Here is a 21,700-nt window from a genome sequence, read left to right as displayed (position 1 = left end):
TGCCTGAGCTGACCGATGGCAGGATCACAGTTCTCCATCAAGAAGATACTTATGATTGCATGAAAACAAACATGGGGAAATTGTGTATACAATACTTCCATTGAAGGATCTAAACTGAATCTGGATTCTGTGTCAGTGGGTTCTTCCTGTGAAGTTCAGCATCTCTTTGATCTGTATGATGGGTCTTGTTTCAGTGAACACTCATGCAAGTTATAAATTCTAACTGTGGTTGGAGCAATAAAAGAACAAAGACTCATTCAATAATTTCCTGATTGAGTGGGTCCATTGTGAATTAAAATGAACATATTCTCAGTAAATATCAATAAACTGGGGTGGGGGTGGGGGATACAGTGGAATGTGATAATAAGCTATCTAAATATGCAAAGATGTTTGCTGCTTTAATTTTAACAGTCCATAAGTAAGAAATAATAATACAAAAATAAAGTAAGAAATAATAAAAAAGAATACAAAAATAATTAAATACATTGAACAGGACTGTAGTTTGTGGCCTGTGGTCTGGGCAGTAAAAAAAAAAAAAAAAAAAAAAATATGGTTAATTACATTGGGGCAGCAATTCAGGACATTAAACATCCCGGAAACAACATACATGTATTTGTGGCTGACCGAAAATTAAGAAGGAAAAGCACTGTTTAAACTTAGAAGCCCTTAATGCTGGAAATAATGATTTGAATAACATAATTTTCTGTTGATTCTAAAGACATAATTTTCTAAATAAATTCAGCTCATTGCTGAAACAATTGTGTCTTAACTGTGATTTAAAAATACTGTTAATGCATAGTGCAGTTGGCCTTTCAAAATAACACATAGATTTACCAAGCTGAGTGGCTGCTAAAATAAATCATATACAAATAATGTAATAAATGAAAGAGACTGGTCTTACTTTAGGAATATAGCAAACAAACAAAAAAAATAAATAATAATAAAAATAAATAAACAACTACGACAAAAAATGTATATTACTATTACTATTATTATAAATAAATGTATTGATTTGCCATCGTGACGTAAGAGAGGCGCGACTGGAGGATCTCCACCAATCAGCGATCGCTTTATGTGTCAGATTGGTTTCCTTTGTGAACAAGATGGCGTTAAGGGAACTGAGCTCGTTGGAGAAATTTCTAGGATTAAAGAAGCCCAATAAATACAGCACGCAAGGAGGGCAAAAGGTGATTCAAACGCCGAATGTGATACACTTGGAATTACGAGTCTGTAATACATTTAAAGACGCGTTTCTGTGTTGTAATACGAGATCGTATGAATCAATGAATGGTGTAAATCAGTTTAAATTTAAATTTTTATTATTTAAGCTTTCAGATTTTCGTGTTCTTCGGGATTTTGATATGATCGTTTCATAAATTCCATAACGTTATGCATTATGATGAATACTTATCGAACCGAGCGACATATGTGTTAGCAGTTGTAGCCTTACTGACAGGTCTGTGATACTGTGATCTGGAACACCATGTGGGAAATAAATAACGTTAAATAAATAAGATCACCTAAGCGGTTTCAGAATATTTGAGACCATTCGGAACATACAATACATTGGGTGATTTACAGATGTACATAAAAACAATATACATTACAAAGAAAGACCACATGGCCATTTTAGCTAACTTGTATTGTTGCACGTGGACTCCCCCCATCCATCAACGTTAGTTGTATTTAAGGCTCATACTCCTATAAGTTTGTAATGTGATGCGTTTCCAAAAAGAAAATGTCGAGAAGTATGCTGGGAATATAATTGTATTCTCCTAATCACAATATATTTTGTCTGTAAGGAAGTTCGATTTGAACATCATGTTCTCTAAAAAATTCATATTTACATTCATACCATTAATAATACTGATAATAAACACTCTGCAATACCTGTACAGTAGCATTTTATTAATAAGATAATGATTTTTATTTTATTTTGTGTGTGTGTGTGTGTAAACATTTTAAAAATGTAAAACTGCAGCCATGGTTACAACACTAATAGAATGAACTAAATGTGATTGGTGGTTTGATATGTATAATATTCATGTTATGGTAAGATTTAAATGTGTTACTATACCAAATATCCTAGAATTGATAGTTGTGAGTGTGATTGGTCAACATTAAACATAGTTTGAAATTAATTGAGTAAATTCAGCCTATAAACGTGTACAAACGTAAGTATTAGTTTATTAGCCTGAATTTATGTATTTTATGAAACACTAACAAAAAAATATTGTTTGTATTAATTTCTTAAGCTAGACTTAACAGTTTTTTTTTTTTTTTTTTTGTATTGCTGTGACTTACAGCAGTATTTTAATGAATGGATATACCACTGTTGATCACTTGCAACTTGTAAGTAGATATTTAACATCTAATTATTTATCCATTTATAGGTCCCTGTTCTCCAGAACAGCAATGGACCAGCATTGATTGGTCTGGTCACTATAGCATCCCATCTGATCCGTGAGGCTAAGAGACCTGTGCTGCTGGGAGACAGCGCTGAACAGAGAGCTGTGGTCCAGCAATGGCTTGAACATCGAATAACAAGACTAGATAACTGTTCTAAAGAAGAAATCAACATTATTTTGAAGGTAAGATGATAATGATTAGGGGTTAAGCAGTTCTCATGAAAAAAAAAAAATAAACAAACAAATAAATAAATAAAAACCTGGCTGTATGATTCACCTCCTTGGTACACATTTGTACTACACTGTTTTATGCTTCAGATGACATAAAATTGAATTTGAAAGAATTCTGAGGATATTTATATTACAGTCACCTTAAAATAAATAAATATATATATATATATATATATATATATATATATATATATATGAGATTCTTAACTCTCATTGGATCTTGTTTATTTTGGAGATATATCAGGTATGGGGCATTTTCTCATTTTATATATATATATATATATATATATATAAAATCTCTCTGTAACGCAGTACAAACTTTATAATCAGGGGAAGGAGGCGACGGGAACCAGCGAACATTTAAATAAAATTTTATTAACAAAACAAACCTCACGGACGACTGCCTCGCACAAACAAAAGCAAAACACCAAATCAAGCCCAGGCCTGGTCCTCTCTCATCTTTCACTGTCGTAGCTTCTCTTTTATATCCCTCCGATCTCCTCTGGGGGACTCAAGACCGGTGAGTGGAGCAGGTGTCGCTCATTTCCAAACCGCCCCACTAGTTACACTCTCAACTAGCATAATGCTGTAAAATGTATTTGAGTCAATTATATGGAAGGTTTAGATAGATAGATACATAGATAGATGAATGTTAAATGGTTCGTATTTAGCAGAATACTCCTCTTGAGAATTAATTTTTCTAGCATTACTGATTTCATGTTCGCCGAATGTTTATCACTGATTGAGCGATTACATGAGACAGGATACAGAATTCGGTAAGTTGTACTCAAAAATAACAAATCACAAAGCTTACTGCAATTTATTTGATGGGAGGCAGTGTTCCATTGATTATCTGAGAGGCTAGATTAAGCGACTAATCTAAAACCGAATGAATTCATTGACATGCCATCCTCTCGTTGAATCAGTTGAGTATCAAAAAAGCATGCCACTCCAAACTCAGCATATATGTGGTCACAGGGTTTCTCAATAATAGCATTGGAGGTTTGGATCAGAATCATCCACACTGCAGTCTGTCAGATGGACTTTAATTGACATGCTGAGGGTAACAGGGGTCACACAAAAATCAGTCTTGAAATCAGTTCAGAAGGGATTAAAGGTAGAAAACGTCTGTCTGTGGACAGTCAGAGGCAGTCTTGTTAACACAGGCACTCAGCAGGACAGACGCCTCCCGGCAACAGCTGTCAGTGTGTGGCATAGGGCTGTCCGAGCATGGGTCCGGAGCAGAGTGCTGCTGATCGCTGGTTAATAGTGGCAGTTTAAGCAGTAATGAAGGGCTGACGTAATGCCTTCGGCACACACTGTCTGACCAACTCTCAGCACCCTGTAAAGCAGGATCACAGCATTTAAAAAACAGAGGAAACAGGACTTTGCAGCTGACAGGAATAGACACCAGAGTAAGTACAAGACTCAAGGGGGAGTTTACAGTGACCATGATAAAGCTTATCCTTGATGGGTGTATTTAATAAAAAGAAAAGTTGAATTGGCTGTAAGGGAAAGCTTTGTTTCTCTTTGTTTGTTGAGTAAAACTTTAAGGTGGGTGATATTAGAGCCAGAGTTTTCTATATTGAGCGATTCTGTAACTCCCAACTTGCCTCAACACACATTTTAAAATAATCCATATAGATCAAAAGTCTTTTGAAGAGACATGATTGCTATAAGTGATGTGACATTCAGCCAAGTATGGTGACCCATACTCAGAATTTGTGCTCTGCATTTAACTCATCTAAACTGCACACGCACAGAGCAGTGAACACACACACTGTGAACACACACCCGGAGCAGTGGGCAGCCATTTATGCTGCGGCGCCCGGGGAGCAGTTGGGGGTTCGATGTCTTGCTCAAGGGCACCTAAGTCGTGGTATTGAAGGTGGAGAGAGAACTGTACATGCACTCCCCCCACCTACAATTCCCGAGACTCGAACTCACAACCTTTCGATTGCCAGTCCGACTCCCTAACCGTTAGGCCACGACTTCCCGACTATATGTGATAGAACATATTTCATGTAGGCATTATACATGTATAAACATTGATCAAGACACATCCATAGAGAAAATCAAATAAGGTAAAAATAAACAAAACAAAAAGAAACACCATGCTTGCCTTTCATTAAACATATCTTCATTTGTGTTTTGAAGATGAAGGCAAGTGCTATATGTTTTGAACAGTTTGAAGGTTAGTAAATGACAGTTTTCATTTTTTGGTGAACTATCCCCAACCAAATCTAGGAACAAATGTTGCTCATTATCGATGGTATGCAGTTGTTGTAATAAAATCACATCACTTGGTACAATTGTGTGCAGAACTGTGCACAATGTTTAGCTTCATTTCAGACAGAATATATATAAACCCCCGGCCAACATCTCATAATTCAACATGGTTCAGCGTAACACAGATGTGTCTGTAGGCTGTCCATCCACTCTTCCTTGAACTTAGCAAGGTTGAATTTGATGTAAAACTTTCCTAAGCCTAGATACTACAGCAGGGGTGTTGTGTGTGTCCGTGTCTATGTGTGAACTGCTCTGTTCTCAGGGGACAGGAGCATCTCCAGCACTTGTGTACAATACAGCACAACGTCTTGAGGGCTAATGGAGGCAGTGAACAGTGTTCAGATGAGCCAGTCTTTACACACACTCAGACAAGCACACACACACTTGTATGCCTGCACTCCATCAATCAGCCATTCTTAATACTGCAATATATTATAATTAATTTTGTCACACTGCATTTTAAAGTGCATTTTAATCTCTAATAAATAAGACAATATTTTACTGTGTAATGCTAATAAGCAACAAGTTAAGAGCAAGAATTGGTCCCTAAAGTTTTACCATTCATTTGACAGACACTAAAGTATTTGAATACCTCCAGCCTTAAAGGGATACTCAATCCCAAAATTAAAATTTTGTCAATCACTTACCCCCATGTCCTTGAAAATCCGTAAAAGCTTAGTTCGTCTTCGGAACACAATTTAAGATATTTAGGAGAAAATCCGGTAGGCTTGAGACTGCCCCATAGACTGAAATGTCACTGACACTGTCAAGGTCCAGGAAAGTATGAAAAGCATCGTCAGAATAGTCCATCTGCCATCAGTGATTCAGCCATAACATTATGAAGCGACGAGAGTACTTTTTGTACATGAAGAAAATAAAAATAACAACTTTATTCAGCAATTTCTCTCCTCTGTGTCTCTCCAAATCAGTGTAGCACCATTTTGGCAAATCTGTACGCAGGCGGCGTATGCTCTTCTGTTTCATCCGCGCCACAAGGATATGTTTTTTGTGTATTTACGCTTTGGTTTGAAAGCAAACAATGCATTGTCACAGCGCGGAGCGTACACCGTAGGGCTGGGCGATATGGAGCAAAAAATATATCTCGAAAATTTTGCTATATCTCGATATATATCTCAATATCTTTACAGGAAAAAAAACCCCAAAAACTACTGTAAAAACAAATATCCCAAATATTACATGTTTAGGGTCCTATGAAATGTTTTATTTTTTTCTTCACCATATGTTTTATTGTTACCTAATTCTATGTGTAAGCAAGTGTAATTATTTAAATGCATAAAAACAACTTATTTTGTTACTTTTCTTTTCTTAAAATAGCCTTTTGTGAAATGTTTTTTCCCCTCTGAAATTCTGTGTATTCACATTTTTCTGGTTATCAAATGAAGGCATGAAACGTTCATTTAATTTATCTTTTAATTATTTAAAATTAAGCAAACTTTATTTTTTGGTAAACAAAGGGGATTTCCTATTAAAACTAATACATGGAAGAAATGTTGTGTGATTATTCCTTAAATTATGTTTGTTTCATGTTAATAGTAGTAGTAGTAGCCTGATAGTAGCTTTCTGCACTCACCTTCTTCTGCATTTAAAACGTAGGTGATTTCACTCCAGCGCTTCTCCTTCTCTTTGCGGTTGTGATGCATTTTTGACACATTACACAGACATTCATGTTACTACCAAATGTGAAGAAACAGTTTCCTCTATCTCCACTACATAATGAAGCCTTTCATCAGGTGTTTTGCGGTTTTGCTAATTGGCTGTGAAAGTACTGACGTAATCATACAGCCTTCATCATCCCGATTTAAATATCATACATGTTTGATAATAATCGGGGCTGCCCCGATTTGTGTGAGAGCAGATTGGGAGGTGCAAGATTCGATCAGTGAAAGCCTCATATTGCCAGATAATCCGTGCCGAACTTCGAACTTCGAACCAGGTGCTCGACAAGATATTTGCTCCGATTCTCGAGAGGGGAAAATCAGGGCTAAATCGGGCTAAAAATCCTGGAGTCTGAGCCAGGCTTTAGAGTGCCAGCAGCTGTGATCTCTTAAACTACAGTAAATGGTACAATAGTGTTGTAACAGTAACTGTGCTTTTATATGTTGGTGATTCTGCCAAACTATTCACCAAACTATTTCCTTGTAAATATACCATATAATGTGATTGGTTTACATGTTGAATGCATCTGAAGATGTATTCCTTTATTTTTGTAACCCTCCAAAATTTTTAAGTGACGTTGATTAATACTTCCCTTGCAGGATCTTAACCGGTACCTGGAGGACAAAGTTTACCTTGCTGGGAACGTCTTCACCCTGGCAGACATCCTCATGTATTACGGAATTCACCACATTGTTGTAAGTCCCTCAGCGGTGAACTTAAGTTGTTTGAGAGAAGTGATGCAGAGCTCCCAATTGAAGCAGTAAGACACTTAAAGCACAGGAGAAACCTGACACAGCAGCAAAGATGAGACACATAGTGATGTCATTTCCCAGGACAGCAGCCAAGGAAGTTTAAGGGGCCTGAAGGAGCTCATTGAGAAAGGAAGAAAAGGATTAAATGAGTATTAGAGGGAAAGGAAAAAGAAAATCACATCTCTTCATGTCATTTTTTGTAATTGACTGACTAAATGACTTGAAAAGAGATGTCATTTCCCAGAAGGCATTAGTATGTCACTTGGTTTAATTCTCTTAAAGATAAGGTCAGTTAGCAGTTTCTTAAAAAAATATTATAAAAAAAAAAACCTATTCACCCCTTGGTAATATTTTTTTATATATATTGTGCAACACTGAACTGCAGAGGAACTTGTTTGACTTTCGAAACTGATTAGCAGATTTATTTATTTATTTTTCATGTTAAAGTAAATAACATTTTCTGGATAATATACTACCCTTATTAAACTCACATTAACATATGTAATTCACCATTCAAGTGTTTAGGTTTTGACTAGGGATTCAAAGATAAATTTACAGACACTGATCCAATACTATACCAGCGCAGGTTTATTTAATTATTATTTTTATAATTTTTTTTTATGAATGTAGAATTTCTATACTTCTCAGTGTTGACTTGATTGTGACCGTTTTGTGTGCTAAACACAATCTACTACATAAAGATAACTTCATTTGAATGAAAAAATAACAGATGAGAAAATATATAATCTTAATCTATGACAAAAAATACTATTATAAACTATGTTAGTGGATAATTCAGCAGGAAAAGATGATCTAGAAATATCACCGGTGCACAATAATTTAATACAATCTAGTTAAATATTTTATTTACAAATAAAAGTGTATAAATCTAAAATCTGGTAAAATGTTACACATTGCTCTTTGTATTGTTGTAAAATACATTCATGAAAAAACAAGTAAATACACTTATATAGAAATATAAAAGACATTCATTTTAAATGTATAGCACAGTAATAAAGGCAGCAACATACGATAGATGGGACAGAACAAGAAAGACTATTAATAATCTTTGATTTCGCAGAAAAGTATTATAATACTAAAGGCTCCAATACAGAGCGTTTATGCGCATCCTGTGCTTAGAATGATGCGCTTGAAACAACACGGAATCACAGTGCACAGGCTGCGCTCTGAGTCCGCATAGAAAAGTTAGTACAAATAGTAGAGATATTGATACATAGTGTATTAAATCTGTGCATTAGTTTATTGAGCCTTTTCTTTTAGCAGTTTTAAACCTCAGTTACTGTGCGCTCTTGAAGAGAGTTTCATCGTTTTGACTAGTAAACAGACGCAACACAGTTTGATTGCTGAATGGAGGTTGACAGACAGCCGCAGTGGAAAGAGTTTATGTGAACTTGAATTTAATGACTTAAATATTCATCTGTACATCACACTGAACTATGGAACAGCTTCAAAACACTTGAAATATAGTGCATGACAACTTTTTGGTGCTTTATTATGTTTTTGTGCCTTTCGTGGAGCTCAACAATAACAGAATAGTATACGCACAATATTGGATTTGGATTGGTCTCATCTGACGATACCGATCCGGCAGATAATGCCAGTATTGGAGCAGATATCGATCCTGAGTAGCAGATCAATGCATCCCTGCTTTTGACAAACATGGTGTTTAGTCTGATGGTCAGAATGTTTATTTATAGTATAGTCAATTAAAAGCCATTGACTGCTTTTGCTTATATATGTAAGTTGTATAACCAGTTGGATCACTGTGACAAATAAGAATTTCCAAGAAAAGTGCAATTATGTGACGCAAATGTAAAATGTGATGATTTTCATGACTCAAAACAGTAGATCCCTGTGGACCTCTTTCTATCATGATCAATCGCGATGTGACAAAGTAATCGACTAGTCTAACATTTGTTTAGTTTTTATTTCCCTTGCCCCAAGATAAAATAAGCCATTCAATTAGATTTTATGCTGCCTTCACATGTTATCGTAAATGTATCAGGTTACATATGTAACCATGGTTCCCTAAGAAGGGAATGAGACATTGTGTCCTCTAGGGGTCACTGTGGGGAATGCCTTCAGCATAACTGGTGTCTGAAGCATACTTCTAAACACAACAGTGTTGGCCAGCAACAGCCTGTAATGTCATAACATGGCGCAACCACAGTATAAAAGGGCGCCGGAAAAACGTGTCATCTGCTTCTTCATCTAAAGCTTATGTCCGAAGCATGGCAAGATAACTAGTGACAAATGTCTCATTCCCTTCTCTGGGAACCATAGTTAAATGTGTAACCAGAGATGTTCCCTTCCGAGGGAATTTGGAACTGCATTCTCTAGGGGTCGCTATGGGGAATGGTATACCTACGCCCCCATGCTGAGGGCAGTGCATGCCAGAAACCATGGCAAGCACTAAGTACCAACTCTAAGTACCAACTCTACCATAGCCATGAGAATTGCCCCAAAGGATGTCTTGGCGGATGTCAGTGACAGTGGCAGTGACATTATCCCATTGACATATCTTTGGTAGCAACACCCTGCACAGATATGTATCAACAGAGAGTTGAGTGGAGCCCAAGGCAAGAACCGGGGCATAAACAAACTCAGAGAAGTGGAACGAGACTGACAGCGCATAAACCTTACCATACAGGATTTAGTGCACAGAAAGCTTAGCGTGCACACCTACCAAAATGTGGATTTAAGAAAGTGCACAGAGGGTCAGCATTGATTTAGAATCACCATTGCTAAAGCCCTACGTGACTGAGGTATGCTCATAGAACATGATCCGAAGCATCTGCTCACAGATGCCCAGATAATGAGCAGTGTGCTTAAAAGTAGCCCTTACGTTGAGGGGAGTACAGATAGTTCACTTAACAAGCAACTCGTCAGGTAGGTAGGAGATGGTCCAGCTGCTTGGCATGATTGCTATCCAAAGCTCAAAAGAGCGGAGGCCCAACTTCAAAAATAGAAGGGGGGACTTAAACGTTCAGATCGAGAGAGGCGTGCTCATGAAACCTCGACCCTCAAGGAGAGTGGCTCAGCAGGGAGGTGAAGAGAGGCCTAACAACCTAAGGCTGCTACTCGGGGAAGTTCAAAAGAGCAGAGGACTCTGAGAGCGAGGTCCACAAATGCTCAGTCTGGAGTGGCAGGCTCAAAGGCAACCCTCTGAGGGTTAGGGGAGCACTGCCTAGCTTGACCCAAAAACGGGCAGCTTTTCAGGGAAGCAGCATGCAGCCCAACTACCTGATGTCACTGCCATGGAGCTCAAGAGCAGAGGATTGAACCCCTAATGAGGGGAGAGAGAGAAGCAACCAAAAGCCCAGGGCAGAGGTCCTAACTGTCGAGTCAAGAGTAGGACTCGCCCAGTCTGCCCAAGACCGGTGAGCTAAAAGGGACCCTCTCGCAGTGAGGGGAGCATAGCCATGTCTGGAGATCAGATAGACATCAGAAACGGGATTCTGCTAGAAGGGGATCCCACATCTCTAAGGGAACAACAGGGTCCCAACATAAAGTAAACTGACCAAGGAGGCCACAGCGATGGGCCTAACACTTAGTTTCGTTGCAAATGTTTTTTTTTTTTTTTTGGGAGCAACGCTCTTGGCTCTCAAGCTGAGGCGGGCCCTTACAGCACATACTGGTAGCAACTCATAGCTAACCCTAGGGCTGTGACGGTATGGGTTTTTTTCTTACCGCGGTGATGAAGCAACAAGAATCGCGATTTGGCGATTAATCGCCCCCCCCCCCCCACACACACACACACACACAAACAAAAAACCCCGGCGGCCGCATCACACACTCAAGAACGCATGCAGCTTGTAATGGAAATGAATACAAGGGAAATTAATTATTATAACGCAGTATTCTTTATTAACAAATAAACAAATAACAGTAACAGTTATACTAAATGGTAAATATTAATAATTAACTAATGATTATAACTAATGATAACAATTAACTAATGATTAGTTATTCTTAATTATAAAGCAGTATTCTGTTATAAACTAATAAACAAATTAAGATTTATATTAAATATTAATAGTTAACTATATAGGCTAAACATGAACAACCTTTTTTAAAGTGCAAAATAACAAAACAAAAAGTGAACAAGTGTTTGTCTTTTGGGCCGCTTAAGTGAATCGTGCTGTTGCTTTTATTTTTCCGTCTTCATGTTGCGTGACAGGAAAACCAACATGTTAACCTTGTCAGGTTTCAGCGAGGATCTTAACGGGGTGACGATGTTGCCAGCCGCACTGAATACACGCTCCGATGGAGTGCTCGTAGCGCATATAGACATATATTTTCTTGCCACATTTGACAGAAGAGGGAATCGAGCCTGATTATCCCGCCACCAGGCAAGCGGATCAGAGTGCAGATCGAGGGCTTCCTCCTGCAAATACCTTGTGACTTCAGTGTCTGCACGGATTCTTTTTGGAACCGGATTGGAGGATTGTGCTCTTCTCATTCCAAGCAGGTCCGCAAGATTCTTTTTTTTTTTTTTTGGAGGAGAAGATGGCGCACTTTCTCCTTCTCCCTCTCCAGCCGCAGCGGCACTCATTGCAGCTTCTCCATCCCCGATATCACGCCGCTCTTCGGGCATTGCCAGCATCTCCTCCAGGAGCGCTTCTTTAACGTCATCTCGTGGGTTGATGTCCTTGTGTCTTGGGTCAATGAATGAGGCCTTTGCCAATAGTTGCTGTGTTGCAGGTGCACTATATTTGTCTTTCAAGACTCCAGCCATTTTTTTTTTCAGGTTGCCCGTCAACTCCGTATCTTCATCGGTTGGGAGCAAAAGATCCTCAGTTAATAACTGTAGGACTGGTTTAACAGAGGACGCTGTAACGGTCTTCTCGGAAGACAGCGCATCTGTAAAATCCGCAACCTTCTTCAGGGCTGCATTAATGGATTCAAGGACTTCGATGTCCTGCCACGTCGGTATCAAATGTTGGCTGCGCCGGTCATCCATCAAAACCCGCCTAATGGCTGGGACTTGCTCAAGAACGCGCGCAACCATTTTCTGCTTAGTGCCCCACCTGGTAGGACAATCCTGTGAAAACATTTAAAACACAATTGTAATCCCCAATTAGGCTATGTTTTTTGTCCTGTGCAATAAAATATATATTTTTTATACACCGTGCCACTCTCTCCTTTTCGCGACCAGTGCAATGTTCACATCAATTTATATTTTGTAGCTTATGCCCCTATACTATATATATGATGCTATTATCCTTATTTTCCATTTCTTTATTTTTTATTTAATGTGTAGGCTATTTTTGCCATCTGTTGTGTTTTATCTTACGGAGCCCCGCACATTACATGCAGGAAAAAAATAGGCTAAATCGTAGGCTACATTTAGCATGTGGAAAGAACACAGTAAATCGTCCGCACGATTTTGCAAATCGAGGGAACGAAATAGTAAATTGTGCAGATTATTTATAAATCGAGGGAACGAATTAGTAGCCTAAATCGTGCTCACAATCAGAGCATTGATTGTCGTTTCCATAAGTTTTGCCCAGTTATTTACAGTAGGCTATTTTATATTTCGTTATTTCGTTTCGTATTCGCTTTGAAAATGTATAATTATTACATCATATTAACAATAATATGAAATAACATTTATTTAAATAACTTTTTTCGATATCGTTTCGTATTCGCTTTGAAAAATTATAATTATTATAAACATTAACAATAATATGAAATAACATTTATTTATATAACTTTTTTCGATATCGTTTTGAAAAATAATAATTATTACATCATAAACATATTAACAATAATATTAATTAACATTTATTTATAGATTTACTTTTTTTTCGATATCTTTTGAGTTTAATATGAATTATACAGCAGGTTTGGTCACCGTTTGCAACCCTTTATTATGTAGAATAAATTGTTCAAAGTTTCAACAAGTTGCGTTTGGACGAGTGCGTTTATATCCACGGACTGTTACCTGAAAAACAACCTCTAAATCGAAGTTTAGCACAACTCACCAGAACTAAGCAGTGTTGGGGCAGGTTGTGCTCGACTTGCTCTCTCTGGAGCTTTTTCTTCTTCTGCCAGCTCTGGGAGAAAGCCGTCACCAAATTTCTGCAGACACCCATGGCTCGGGCAGTGCGGTCCTTTTCTGACTTCATCGAATTGGTGACGGCTAAATGTAGATTATGGCCAAAGCAACTTAGCCATGTCCAGCCAAGCTTTCGGACCGCAGCCACAATATTTGCTCCATTGTCCGTTGAAATGCAGACCAGTTTCCTCTCGTCCAGGGACCACTCTTGGAAGGAGGACCTGAGGGCTTCCGCCAGGTTGTCACCCGTGTGGCTTTCTGGCGTGAACACAGTCTCCAGGCACTTCGATTTTAGTTCCCAGTTTGCGCTGAGATAATGTATGGTCAGGCTCATGTATGGCATCATGTTAACGCTTGACCACATATCAGTTGTCACTGAGAAATAATCGACGTATTTTAAGTCCTGTATTATGCCGTCCTTCACTGACAGATACTTTTCAGGGATCGCTGTCTGAGAAAAGTACTTTCGGTCAGGAAGTACATATTGCTTATCAAATGTATGTAGCATGGCTTTGAACGCTGGCTTCTCAACGGTGCGGAATGGCACCATTTCTTCAACCAAGTAACGAGTAACGCTATCAGTAAGTGCTCGCCACTGATTACTGCCTCTTTGGTAGTGCGAACCTCTCGCAAAGGCTTCGGAGACTCCCAACTGTCGCTGCTGGCCTGAGGTTGTAGCTAAGGTTGGTGTGCTGCTGGTGCTCCCAAGTCCGGCAAACGCCACAGGATGGTTAATTCTCAGATGTGATCTTAAATTAGTTGTATTTCCTCGCGAGACGGATACTTTTGTGCGACAAATACGGCATACTGCCTTGTCCAGATTCACCGGCTGTCCCTTGTCATCTGCCTCAAAGCCAAAGTGTGCCCAAATAGGCGACACAGTATTTGGTTTAGACACTAAATTCATGGCCATTTTTTTGGATAATGTCAGCTAGCGCTGTCAACGGTTATTGCCTATACCATATGAAGTGATAGCTACCGGTAGGCCTATTTGCAATTAAAATCTAACTAACACCAACTGTTTAAGTTACGCTATTGTCTTTTAATGCCCGTGTTTGTGTGTATTTAATTTAACATTATCTAAACATTACAAGTACTGAAACAGTTAATTAAAAATCAGACACACACACACAAAAATCCCCCATATGTTTAATGGGCTGTCCCTCCCTTGCTCAGGATGCGGGCTTTTTCCCCAGAAGCCCTTGAACATAGGACTCGCGGAAAAAGTAAATTATTAGCAAAGATGAATGTGTTTATAGTTCAAATCACACATCATATACAGTCCTGTAACTTTCAGCAAAAAAAAAAAAAAAAATCATGTGCGGTGATGACCTCACACCGCGGTAGGCATCTCATTAATGCGGTATTGCGGTGATGCGGTTATCGTCACACCCCTAGCTAACCCTCACTGTGAGGGGAGCAATTCTCAGCTTGATTAGAAGGCGTAACCCGGTAGGGCCCAGTAAGAGAAGGGTAAGGGGTAACCTGCGGGCCTGACCATCTATGGATTGTTGAACTCCTCAGAGCCTCAGCGAGAGGAGCTCTAGCTCAGAGAACATGCATGATGGTTAAGGAATTACTCGAATCTCGAGAGACAACCCTCAGTGAGAAATTAGTAGCTCCCCCTGGCCAGTAGGATAGGAAGCATGTCACGAAGCATGTACTCAACCGCAGGTCCTGAGGTTGCCACATTATACTGTGGACCAGATTAGATTAGATTCAACTTTATTGTCATTATGCAGAGTACAAGTACAGAGCTAATGAAATTCAGTTAAAATGCATCTTATTAAATATCGGAATACCTAAGATTAATGAATGTTCAGAAGAATTATTCATTGTCAGTTTGTTAACTAATTAATTAACTAATGTTAAAGGGGGGGTGAAGTCCTCGTTTTCACTCAATATCCTGTTAATCTTGAGTACCTATAGAGTAGTACTGCATCCTTCATAACTCCAAAAAGTCTTTAGTTTTATTATATTCATAAGAGAAAGATAGTCTGTACCGATTTTTCCTGGTAAAACACGATCGACTGGAGGCGTGACGTGTGGGCGGAGCAAAAGAATCACGAGCGCCAGTAGGCTTTTGCGTAGAGAGCATTTGGAAGCTGACATTACCTTGAGGAAAAAAACATCATCCAAAACAAACCATGGCTAACAGTCAGATTCAGCCGTATATTTATGATCCAGAATCAGATCCCGAGGCTGAAACTGAACGAGAGCAGCAGCAGCAACGACTCGCTCCGAGCGGGGCTCGAACCCGGGTCTCCGATGGGAGGTGGACGCACTAACAAGGAGGCAGAGATATTTTAAGCAATTTTACTCAACGCCTGCGGTTCCAACACACGATCGTGACCCTTTTATCGTTGGGACTGCATCATCCTTAAGAAATAAACGATACGCAAATCCGTCGTCAAATTGGGCCTTGTTTGTAAAACAAGCATTTTCGAAATGCAGGGAACAAACACAAACACTTGCGCAACTCCGTTGATGCTCTGTAAAAATAAACTCCATCCACTGGTCCCTTGATGCTGTTTTTTCTTTGGTAATCTGTGCAGGGTTGTCTTGCCCTGGCAACCAAAAACACACTCCTTTTGTGAAATTTCGCAACGCTCTCGCTCTGATCAGTGAAGTCTGTTGTGCTCTCATTGCTCTGCTATACGGGAGCGCGCGCTCTTCCGGGAGAAGTTCCCTTAAGACCCATATAAGGAAATTCCACTCCATCTAACATCACACAGAGCCATACTCGAAAAAAAACTTTCAGAAACTTGTGACAAACCAGAAGGAGTATTTTTGGAACAGAAATACTCCTTCAAACGTACAACTTAATTTTTTAAACTTTGTCCATGTGTAGCATGGGAATCCAACTCTTTAACAGTGTAAAAAACTCAGTATGCATGAAATAGCATTTCACCCCCCCCCCCCCCCCTTTAACTAATGAAGCCCTAATGTAAAGTGTGAATGAACAATACAAAATCAAAACACTTTCAAACAATATCTAAGGCATGTTGTAGTCCAGATTTTAGAAAGAAGTGCAGCTGCCTTATTTATGGGGTTTCCAGGGAAAGGGCTGCTTTTTCTGCAGTTTAGCGCCATCTGCTGCCAGACAGTGAATGTGCTTTCATTCTGCATGTCTCTCACATGTTCCCCATGTGCTTCCCATGCGTGCTTGTTTACATCAGAGGGGCACAACATCTTTCAAGCAGCATACAGCTGTATTGTGCATTTTGACCAGTTGATTCTTACAATGCATTCCAAATTCAGAATAATTTGTAATATATTTTTTTTCATGGTATTTATAAGTGCCCACGATAACAATATTGTGCATATTCATTACCATGATATATCGCATTACCGAATACCGGCACATGTCTAGCCTGAAGGTAAAGTCCGAAGTGCACTGCCCCAGCATAAAAGACTGCAATGCAAGCACAGCTTTGCAAAAGCTTTTCAAGGGAATTAAAGGGTTAGTTTACCCAAAAATGAAAATTAGCCCATAAATTACTCACCCTCAAATCATCCTAGGTGTATATGACTTTCTTCTTTCAGACGATTCCAGTCGGAGTTATATAAAAAATTGTCTTTGAACTTTCAAGCCATTTCATTGCACTCGGATTTGCAGTGCTTCAGTCCAAAAGAAGTGAAATAAAAAGCACCCATCCATAAAAATAAAAATAAGTATCTCACACGGCTCTGGGGGGTGGACAGAGTCCTTCTGTAGTGAATCAATACATTTTTGTAAGAACAATAACCATATTTAAAACGTAGTAATATATTTAATATAGTTTGCGCTCACTGTTGTATACAGAAGTTTTAGACGGATGACGTATGATCGGCTTTGCTCATGTGCCGCTCAAAAGTGACGAATGCAGAAGCGCAGGGGAGAGATCAAAACAAAACAACGGTCACTAATTAAAAGTACAAAATGAGGATTTGTAAAGAAGAATGTTGGAGGATTTTGATGTAAGCCATGAGATGTAAGCTTCCTTTGCTCCCGTTAACAAACATTAGTTTTCACAAGACTCACTGGGCACATTCACAATGCCAGCCTTATACGTAATCAGCCCAGAGCTGCTTTCGTGTCCAACTGTTTTTTTTCTATATAACTCCGACTAGATTCATCTGAAAAAAGAAAGTCATATACACCCAGGACGACTTGAGGCTGAGTAATTTGTGGGCTAATTTTCATTTTTGGGTGAACTAAACCTTTAAGGAGAGGAAGATGAGAGCATTTGTAATACTCTCAGTGGGAGGGGAGTAGATGGCTCTTGTTTTACTCTTGTCCAGAAGAGAGCAGTGAGAATACTTTGTCTGGATCACCTCCCTCAAATCAAATCCCTTATGGCACTTTTCCACTGCGCTCAGTACGACACAGCATGGCTCGGCTTGGTTTGCGTTTCCACTGTAGTTTAGTACCACTTTGGAGTGGTCGGGATTATTCTCACATCATTATAATTGTGCCATTTCTACTGCCGTGACTCCTGAAAAAAAATTTCATTTCTCATTGACCCATCAATGTCTTTCTGGATCCGCTCCTTTGCCATCAACAAGAGGAAAGTCTGTATTTCCCCAACAGACAACGGAACGGCCATTTTTGGATGTGCTCTCATTCAACTTCGCTGGTTGTGCTGATTTAATTATAGCGGTTCTGTTGTGTTTCTGTGTCACAAGTTCAGTGACGCAGGTAGTAACGATTCTGTCTGGCCAATCAGTGATCACCAGAGTTTACACATCAGGTTTTGGTAAAGATACAGTTCACTTGGAATCTCAACCGAGGTGGTACTGAAAAAAGCACCAGGGTACAGTACCCAGTGGAAAACCCACCAAAAGTGAACTGTACTGTACCTTGATGTGCTATGTGTACTTAGAACTACATCTGTACTATGTGTTTCCAGGTCCCTACTATCACTACCACTCGCAAACCACACATCACACAATGTAGGCAGCGCAATCTTAACAACTTGCGCACTTTGCCAATATCTGCGAATACACTCTTTTTGTCATTCAGAGCTTAATCTCATGGCCCTAGCAGAGACCGGGATCAAACCAGAGGACACTGCTACACCTGCAGCACTCTCCAATAATTTCTAATTTTCCCACTCCCCCCGTTTGACTGGAAGAGGTGGAGGTACTGGTCTGCTCCTCTCTAATGATTGAAAATGTAAATCTTTACCATCTTTGGGTATCAACAGCTCCTTTGAATCTCACTCAGTTACTGTTACCTACCCTCTTAAAATACATTTTCTAGTTGTTTATCAACCCCCAGGACCACTAGGTAACTTCTTGGATGAATTAGATGTGTTGCTATCAACCTTTCCTGAGGATGGTACTCCCCTATTTATGCTTGGAGATTTCAACATCCACCTAGATAAACCTCTGTATGCTGATTTCCACATTCTGCTTGCCTCTTTTGATCTTAACTGAGTATCACCTACTGCTACTCACAAATCAGGCAACCAACTGGACCTTATTTATACGCGACACTGCTCTACTGATCATGTTCTGGTTACTCCACAGCGCACTTCAGATCGCTACCTCCTCACTCTTAACCTCAACGTGGTCCCTGACACATCACTTACCCCTCCACATGTCATCTTTCGACATAACCTATGCACACTTTCACCCTCCCGGCTATCTGCAATGGCTTCATCTTCAGTTCCTTCCCCTAAACTGTTAGCATCTTTTGATGCTAATAGTGCTACCGATACTTTCTGCTCCACTCTTACATCTTGTTTAGACACTGTTTGTCCCTTATCTTCCAGGTCGGCCTAAACCTTTGTGAAATGAAGGATTTTAAGGCAGCCGAGCACGTATTGACCTCCTTAAACTTTTCAACCACCGTCTCGAAGGAAGTGCCGAAAAGGCTATGGCTAGAAAAAAAATAAAGCGGCCTCAAGGTGTCACCTCCTTGGCCCGCTTCCATGGCAAGTCAAGCCTCACCGTGTTGCAATCGATTATATACTGTGGTTGCGCCGAGTGATGACGTCACAGGCTATCGCCGGCCAATGTTATTTTCAGGTTTAGATGTATGCTTCAGACACTGGTCACGCTGAAGGTGCTCTCCATAGCAACCCCTAGAGAATGCAGTTTGAAGTTCCCTTGGAAGGGAACTCCCTACTTCCCACTTGTGAAGTTGTAATTACGAGTTTGTGTTCAAGAACAGAAATCCTGGTGGACGGGCCTATTCATGAGTTCATTTCTTGGGTTAACCTCATTAAAGCCAAAATGTACAAAATATATTTAGTCAATATCCAAAAGTTTCCCAGCTGGTAGCATCCCATTCATTGGTAAACATTCACTAGCACAAAAATATTCAACACTCCAAAAATAATGCCTAAACAGGCAAGTACTTCTTTTAGACACTGTCCTGGATGTCTCTGTAGTGTTATGCACATTTCTTTTTAACTTTAATTTTCATTGTCTCATGTTTGCTCTCACCTTTTCTTATAGGTGGAATTGGCTGTACAGGAGAAAGAGCGATATCTGAATGTCACCAGGTGGTTTGATCATATCCAGCACTATCCAGGTGTACGACACCATTTGCCTCCTGTGGTGGTTTTGAGGAACAGAATTTACCCAAGTGGTCGCCACTGATATCATATTGTGGTCTGTCAAATAATCCAGGCCGTGAGGTCACAATTTTAATGCTCAACTGACAGACAGAGCTGTTCCGTTGTATTGCACCACAACGCTGACATTAACCAGTCAGGACAAATAAAGTTTTTTTTTTTTTTTTTTATTATTATTATTATTATTATTTTAGTTTTTTTTGTGAGCTAATGTATGTCCATTAGTAGTGTTATTTAATATGTATGTTTAGAATGAGTGTAGTTTGTGGAAGGTTTATTCAAATTATGTGGATTGGAGTACCTAAACGTGAACAATAAGAATAGTGGCTGTGGTTAAAATAAAACTTTTACTAATGGAAAAGCAGTTGATTTGAATAATAAGCTGAATATGAAAATGTAAATCTGTTAATAGCTTTTTTTAGTTAAGTTACTCATTTAAGATAATATGGATATCCCTCACATCAAGCCACAAATATCTTTCCTCATTTCGCATTTTTTTTCTGCCATTTGCCTTTTTCTGGTAGTCTCTGTGCTGGTGTGGGCAGTAGTCTAGTGGTTGAAAGGATGTCATGTTTTTGCTCTGGGGCAGTGGGCAGACTACCAGCGGTAGCCACACAAACAGCACTGGTGTGTTTGGGTTTTCTTGTGCTTTTCACTCCATCCACAACCAGTGTGTAATTCTCCCCAAAATCCCCTTCTGTCATAGCCGTAAATTTCTTTAGACACTTAATTGTTCAACTGCTTAATCCGCTTCTGTGTTATAAATCACTGGCTGTGTCAAAGGTTTTCAATATTCAAAGTGGTTTTGAATGAGGCATTGTTGTAGAAAATCAACAATTGTGCATTTTCACTGCACAAAATTAAAGCATTTTATAAAAGTTTCAAGACAAAAATACCTTTCCAGTTCCAGGAGACTTGTTCCTGACAACATTGTAGCATCATTGATCATAAAAGGTTTATTTAAAAGATATTTCGGGAAACCGAGTGTTTCATGCAACATATAACATGTGGCCAATCTGGTTTGGAGCCGTTCTTTCCATAGCCTTTATGGTGAAAAATCCTCATCTTATGAAAGGGAGATGTGTTTTTGCACGTTAACTTATCTACTGTGCGTATGCTGACCTAAAGATCCTGTTGTTCTTTTTATTATACTTCCTTTCCTGTAAGCCGCCTTTATGAAATGTGTGCTATTCTCAAGCTCAAGTTTGTGTTCTTTAATGTCAACAGAATGTTGTTCTGTGCCAATAAATGAAAAGGGGAAAACAGAACTATCAGTGTCCTTTATGAGTCTTCCTGTTGGATATATGACGCATCCAATTTTTTTTTACAGAATTCAAAGAATTTCCATCTGACATTGTGTGTTTATAGAGGAAACACAGTGGAACAAAGCAGTGTGTGTTTGTGGGATAGTAAACTGAAGAAGCAACAGAAAACATCAGAACGGGCCTTGTGACCAGATAATGAAGATATCCACAGTGGAGCCTCTGTCTGCCGGTTTATTTCGGTCTCCAGATTTAATTGGGCGGCGAATCTAAAACAGGCTTCCCTCATTGAAATGAAATTTATCGGCTCTAACGTCTACAAAAGATGACCAAACCACATGTAGCAGCTGTTCCTGAATGGTGGTCTTTAAGGAGATTTAAACTGAAGCTTTCCACATTTTCAAACAACAGTTTTGGTGTTGTGGGGTCACTG

General features: G+C 39.2%; 1 protein-coding gene across 1 annotated transcript; it reads left to right on the top strand.

The window, feature by feature from the left end:
* Positions 1–1,040: 1,040 nt before the first annotated feature.
* Positions 1,041–21,273, top strand: LOC127946076 (eukaryotic translation elongation factor 1 epsilon-1). Its single transcript, XM_052542389.1, has 4 exons — positions 1,041–1,187; positions 2,394–2,591; positions 7,205–7,300; positions 19,887–21,273. Exons 1-4 carry the CDS (start codon positions 1,104–1,106, stop codon positions 20,028–20,030), a joined length of 522 nt encoding a protein of 173 aa, XP_052398349.1. The 5' UTR covers positions 1,041–1,103; the 3' UTR covers positions 20,031–21,273.
* Positions 21,274–21,700: the final 427 nt, after the last annotated feature.

Source organism: Carassius gibelio, chromosome A24 (genome assembly GCF_023724105.1).
Source record: "Carassius gibelio isolate Cgi1373 ecotype wild population from Czech Republic chromosome A24, carGib1.2-hapl.c, whole genome shotgun sequence".
In the NCBI taxonomy this organism is placed as follows: Eukaryota; Metazoa; Chordata; class Actinopteri; order Cypriniformes; family Cyprinidae; genus Carassius; species Carassius gibelio.
This window is presented reverse-complemented; position numbering and strand designations above follow the sequence as displayed.